At 42.6% G+C, this 6602-nt stretch overlaps 1 protein-coding gene across 1 annotated transcript; it reads left to right on the top strand.

Moving 5' to 3' along the window:
* Positions 1-365: 365 nt before the first annotated feature.
* On the top strand, positions 366-5385 carry RIMKLB (ribosomal modification protein rimK-like family member B; the record flags this gene model as incomplete). Its single annotated transcript, XM_010152857.1, has 4 exons — positions 366-596; positions 2447-2533; positions 3095-3298; positions 4726-5385. Coding segments are annotated over 4 exons (986 nt in total), but the record flags the coding sequence as incomplete, so codon positions are not given.
* Between the last annotated feature and the right edge of the window lie 1217 nt (positions 5386-6602).

Raw genomic sequence — 6602 nt, 5'->3', positions numbered from 1 at the left:
CAGGAAGAAATTCTTCCCAGAGAGTTTGAGGAGGCTCTGGGACAGGTTGCCCAGAGAAGCTGTGGATGCCCCATCCCTGGAAGTGTCCAAGGCCAGGCTGGACGAGGCTTTGAGCAACCTGGTCTAGTGGAAGGTGTCCCTGCCCATGGAAGGGGGGTTGGAACTGGATGATCTTTAAGGTCCCTTCCAGCCTAAACCATTCTATGATTCCATGATCCTATGATTTTAGGGAGAGTTGCACTGTTCTAGTGCTCCCTGTAGAAGTCTGGTATCTCTGTTGTGGTCACTTATAGTGCAGTATTTATTTGCCTGTTTAACTTCTCATGAAAACCTTGTAGTTGATTGGAATGGTTTTCTCTTCTTAGGTCTCCGGGTGAATGGGGAGCTCATTACTGCTTACCCCCAAGTGGTGGTTGTGCGTGTACCAACACCTTGGGTCCAGAGTGACAGCGATATCACAGTCCTTCGCCACCTGGAGAAGATGGGCTGTCGGTTGATGAATCGTCCTCAAGCCATCCTCAACTGTGTCAACAAGTTCTGGACGTTTCAAGAACTTGCTGGTCATGGTGTGCCTCTTCCAGACACTTTTTCATATGGTAAGCCTTTTGGATCAGAAGGATAACATAGTTGTCTACAATAATTTATGCTTTCGCAGTGCAGAAGATCTGAGCCATGTTTTGTAAATCTGTAGAATTAAGTGGCATGAGGCTATTTCCACAATTAAACACTCAGTAACCAGAAAAGTTAATTAAAGTCATAACACTCAGATTCTGGTTTTGGCTTTGTTGATTAGCCGTGATGCTTTGGCAAGAGTGCTTTAATTATATCTCAGCCTTCCACGCAACTAACTTTGGCTGTTACTATGAAAACACTTTGTCCCAATTGCCTGAAACAGCAGTCAGGAACTTGGGGAACTCAGTATCGCGTGATGCTATAAATTATCTAGACTTCAGTAAAATCTGGAAGTAGATTAAACTTCTATATGAATAAAAATATCTGCAAATATATTTTCTATTGTGAAAGGAGAAAATGAGTACAGGCCCTCATGGTCAGTTTTTAACAATTGTTTGAGATTTGTTTCCCACTAGAACAGTTATTTATTGATGTTTCTTCTGCCTGCTTCTGGACACTGTGGTTCCTGACAGTGTGCTAGATTAGAGGAACCATTTGAGCTATTCTGATGCAGCTCTGCTTTTAATATCAATATATTAAAGAAATGAAGATACCTCTCAGCCTTCCTTTCCTTCTTGGGAAATATCAGTGCTTTCCTCTGGTAGGCTTTTGTAATAGGAACTTGTCAAAACCAAAACCATGGGTCAAATATTTCCATTGATTACTGTGAAAATACACCTGAGAAGAAACAGATCCTTTCTTTAGAGATGTGGTTGCTCTAGCTTTTTGAAAAAGGAATGAGTTTTTATTTGTTTTGGGGAAAGGGGAGACAATGAATGATGGGGTAATTGGAGAACATCTCTCTTCATAACTCCCTGCCACTTCTTTTAATGCCTGCCTCTGGAATCTGACAGAAGTTTGACTTTTTTTTTTTTTTTTTTTTAAACCCAAGTATCAAGTTATCAGTGAGAGCTGGCTTTGCCAAGAAAAACAGGATGTGCTGAATGCCATGTTATTCCATTACCAGCATTAAAATCCATGGCAGGGTAGTGATGGCTGCTGCTGGCTTTGTGACCAGTGTCTTGGCTTGACTTCTGCGCTTTACTGCACATGCTGTTAGAGGAGTCTCATCCCTCTGTCTGCTGACTTTTTCTTCTGTATTTCTTGTTTTGTGGTCAGCCTTCTGTGAAGTGAACTGAACTCAAATAACCTTGAAGTATCAACCATAATCATGTGAATGGTCATTAAATCTTCTCTCTAAGGTCCTTATGGATGCAGTGAGACCAAAAGTTGGAAGTGCTACTTCAGGGAACAGGGAGAACGAGATGCAGGAGACTTTAGCCTTGGAAAGGGGGGAGGTGGAATGACAAGATTTTGGTTGTTGGCTGCTTTCTGGATTGTGCCCTGTCTTTGAATTTCACGTTGCTTTCCTGGTTAGTAGTTTGGATGGAACTGTTATTGGTAATACATCTCTGCTATTTTCCTGCTAGACATTTGAAAATGTGGGAGTTGATAAAGTAAAAGGGATAAACTGGAACAAGATGATAGAATCAGGGCATTCAGATTTGGAAGATTAGATTAAGTCTTTCGGGGTTGTGATCAAGAGGCGTTTGTCAACTTGTGTCTTCCATTTCAAAGGAAGTAGGAGTTAGTATCCCACAGATTACATACACCTTCAAAGTCTGATCATGCTCCATGACAGAGTTCCTCTTAACAATAGTTTTTTCCTGCATTACCTAAGCTGTAAGGGTGGGAGAAATGTGTGGCAATTACATCCCAAATTTGGCCACACCAGATTGGTGGCACATAATGTTGTTGGTTTTCTTTTTGCCAGGTGGTCATGAGAATTTTGCCAAAATGATTGATGAGGCGGAAGTGCTGGAGTTCCCTATGGTGGTGAAGAACACACGGGGTCACCGAGGTGGGTGTGAGGTCAGGGGTGAGGGCAAGGAGTATTTTGAGGTTTTATTATCTCATCAAGAGATAATAGTTAAGGGCTTCTAACAGGTGTTGGACCTCTTAATTCTGCCACCCTCTGACTTCTGAAAGTTGAATAGTATACAACACTTGGAAGTAGTTTTAGTAGAACCTAGTCTTGGAATAGCAGGGGGGGATAGGGGTTCAAAATTATGGTGCAGTGGTGACTTCTGTGAGGAAAAACGTCTAAAGCTTTCTTGCTCGCTTGCTTTCTTGCTCGCTTGCTTTCTTGCTCGCCTGCTTTCTTCCTTTCTTTCGTGCTTTTTTCCTTTCTTGCTTTCCTCTTCATACGGCTCCTCAACTGTCAGTACTTGAACACTTCAAGGCCCTGAAGCAGTGGAATACTGATGTGTACAGAAGAATTTGTAAATTATATAAGCTACAGATGGGGCCTGTGAGAATGGACAGCACGCTGGTCAGAGGTTTTACTTTTACGTGCTGAATCATTGTTAATGTTCAAATCAGTTGCTTCGTCCAGTCTTCCAATGTTCCTTTCTTCATGCAGGTAAAGCTGTGTTCCTGGCACGAGACAAACACCATTTGGCAGACCTAAGCCACTTGATCCGTCATGATGCCCCTTACTTATTTCAAAAATATGTTAAAGAGTCTCATGGCAAGGATGTACGTGTCATCGTAGTAGGAGGCCGTGTGGTGGGCACCATGCTCCGCTGCTCAACAGATGGGAGGATGCAGAGTAACTGCTCACTTGGTAGGAGAAGTTCATCGTTTTGATCCAAATTTTTGAATTCAGTTGAAAAATTACAAACCCAACTGAAATAAACTGTAGGTTTTGTTTTATATTAATTGTGCTTACTGTTGGGGGTTTACAGAGGAGACATGAGAGAGGATTAAGTGAGATGCATGTTGAAGAAACACAGAAGGAGAGACAATCTCTGCCCAAATTATTAGGTGCATAGGACAGATGGAAAGGAGGGGAAGGAGTGCAAACAGGAGTGCAAACAGCAACTCCTGTGGTAGTGGCAGTGTCATGCTAATGACACGTTATCATTCATTTCATCCTGTTAAGAGGAACAGAAAAAGAAGGAAAACAGTAGATGAGACTGAGGGAGGTGGAGGAGGCAGCCAGTTAGCGAGAATGTAGAAGACCGTTGAGAAAACTGCTGAAGGCAATAAACAGTTGGATTGAATTGTGGAGCTGCTGCTGTGCTGCCTTATGTCTGTCAGGCTCCTCTCTCTAACCTTTTCCCCCTGCAAAGACCATGCCTGGGAGCAAGAGGAAAGTTACTGCATTGGTTGTAGCATACTTGGTTCTGAGTTTCTGCACAGCTTTGGGTGTAGGACAGGGGGATTTGTGAGGGCAGGAGGAAAGGGCGTTGAGCTTGCCTGGCTGAAACCGAGCAGAGATGGGATAAAATATGTTGAAGTGTAGTACACTATTGGTTAGTCAAAATGCCTGAGATGTTTTACTTACTCTTTGATGCTGAGGAAATATAACCTGAAAGATTTTTCTGCTAAGTGTTTTGGGGTGTATTATTGCTTGGGGTTTTTTTGAGGTTTTTAGACTTAAGTGTTGTGATAGATAAAGTCTGAGTTGGTGAATACTTTTATGATGGACTGTGAACTGCACCAGCTGTGGTTCAGACACAAATGTTCCCTAATCCTTGCTTTACAGACAGTAACCTGTGATAGCATGGAGAGAGGGATATGAGCAGATGACAATGTCTTTACCCTCATCCCTCTCAGTTATATCTTAGAGCTGTAGTCTTATCAGGAGCTGAAAGTTGAATTTTGCTGAAAGATTTTGTGTGATAACTTAAAATACGTATGGAAAACCTCTACCTTAGAAGGAAAAAGGATGGTTTATTAGGTGATGTTGTTAATATCCCAAGGTCATAAATGTGTGATGCCTTTCCTGACTGAGAAGTCAGCACTTACTGTTTTTTAAGCAGGTCGTAATCTTGACCAGCCTTCGGCAGGTCAGAATCTTTTGAAATCCTGCTGTGGCTTCACGTTCGTTAGTAGTCACTGTGGAAAGGACGTTGCTTTTCGAGCCATCAGCAGGACGCTTGCAGGCTTGCTTTGGAGCTTCCCAACCAAAAAGCACCAGCCGTTTGAGAAGGGTGTTAGTCACTTGTGACCAGACTACAGACAGCAGGTTTTTTTCACTTTTTCCAGGTGGTGTAGGGATGATGTGCTCACTGAGTGAACAAGGCAAGCAGTTGGCAGTCCAAGTGTCCAACATCCTGGGGATGGACGTGTGTGGCATTGACCTGCTGATGAAGGACGACGGTTCATTCTACGTCTGCGAGGCCAATGCAAATGTAGGTTTCATTGCCTTTGACAAGGCTTGTAATCTAGATGTAGCTGGTATCATAGCGGACTACGCTGCTTCTCTCCTTACCCCCGGTCGCTTGACGCGGCGCATGTCCTTGCTCTCCGTGGTGTCCACGGCAAGCGAGACTAGCGAGCCAGAGCTGGGCCCTCCAGCTAGTGCCGCTGTCGACAATATGAGTGCTAGCTCCAGCTCTGTCGACAGTGACCCTGAGACCACGGAGAGAGAGTTGCTCACCAAGCTCCCGGGGGCTCTATTCAACATGAACCAGCTATTAGCCAATGAGATCAAACTTCTTGTGGAGTGATGCCACGTGTAAATAGATGGCCAACAGAACTCTCTCTTGTAAATTTTTTTTAAACCAACTTGCAATGCTGTTTATCAGAGAAGCTCAGAGGCATGAGGAAGGGGGCGGGGGGAGTGTCAGTTGAGAGCAAAAGGCACGCGTGCTGTGATCGCTGACCCTACTTTTTGGCAGAATGTAAAATTACGTTCATTCTTCAGCATCATTTCTCTAAGGAAGATGCTCACTTCACAGCCTAAGTGGGAGTTTTATTTCAGTGCTGCTTTGATCCCCAGACGTACTGCAGTTCATGTGTGTTCACAGGAAGGCACTGAAACCTGATTTCATGCTTGAAGATTTTTCAGAAAGCTGTCTGGCAGCTCTCTAGAAATGTCTGTGAATTACTGCACCAGTTAAGTCTCTACTACCTCTGTAAGGCTCGATCTTCTAAATTGCTGAGTGCCTCAAATTCTCAGTGTGAGTTGAAGGTAGTAAATACTAGGTATTTCAAAGTTCCTGGACACCTACTATTACTAAGCTGTAAGTTCAGGATGCTTTTAAATCCATCACTTTCTGACCTTGCAGGATATGGCCTTTCAAATGATGAGGCTGAGAAGTGTTAGCTCACCTAGCGCCACCTTTCTGTCCAGTTCTGTAATTTGTGCCCTCTTGGTATTAATTGGCAGCTTTTTGTCCACATTTCTTTAGAAAGCTTTTGAAGGAGGATTTTAGTACTTGTGTTTTTCTCATTGCAAATCCTGATTTTTGGAAGGTATGTAGGGGAATTGGTCATATTCTATTTGTGGCAGAAGTGGCACGTTTCAACTATTTTTTGAACGGTTGCAGGAGATAAACAGCACTGTAATGTTTGGTATGCAAAATAATGTTTAATCCAATGTGAAAAAGAATTACACTAGTTTAAAGCAAACGTGCATCAACTTGTATTTGTTAGTGTTTTAGTCTTTTTGAGAGAGATCTGCAATGTTAATGTTCCTTTTTTTTTTTTTTTTTAAATACATGCAAGGCCAACACTCCCTTCTCTATGCCTGCATCTTTAACAGTGGCCAAAGTGAAAACACTGCAGACTATTTGTTAAGAAAACACTGAGTTAAAGCCTGTACGTTGGGGGTGTGTGTGTGTGTTTGGGTTTATTTTTTGCCTTTTAGTGGGGGGTGGGGTGTGGCAAATGCGGTAAGGTGTGGAGGAGGGAAAAGTTGGCTAAAAGTGATTAGATGTCTAGAGGTACTTTAGAATAAAGCTGCAGTTCATACCATACTTACCAGGCTTACTTTTCCCCCACTGAACATCAAAGCTGATGTTGACAGAAATCCAAAGAGTATAACTGGGGAGAAATACTCAATTCTCAGCTTTGGGAAATATGCAGCAGATTTGAAAAATAAAAAAAAAAAAAAAAAAAAAAAGGAAAAAAAAAGGGAA

The sequence above is a fragment of the Eurypyga helias genome, unplaced genomic scaffold, assembly GCF_000690775.1.
Source record: "Eurypyga helias isolate BGI_N326 unplaced genomic scaffold, ASM69077v1 scaffold32985, whole genome shotgun sequence".
In the NCBI taxonomy this organism is placed as follows: Eukaryota; Metazoa; Chordata; class Aves; order Eurypygiformes; family Eurypygidae; genus Eurypyga; species Eurypyga helias.
The sequence above is the reverse complement of the archived record's forward strand: the minus strand, read 5'-3'. Positions and strand labels throughout refer to the sequence as shown.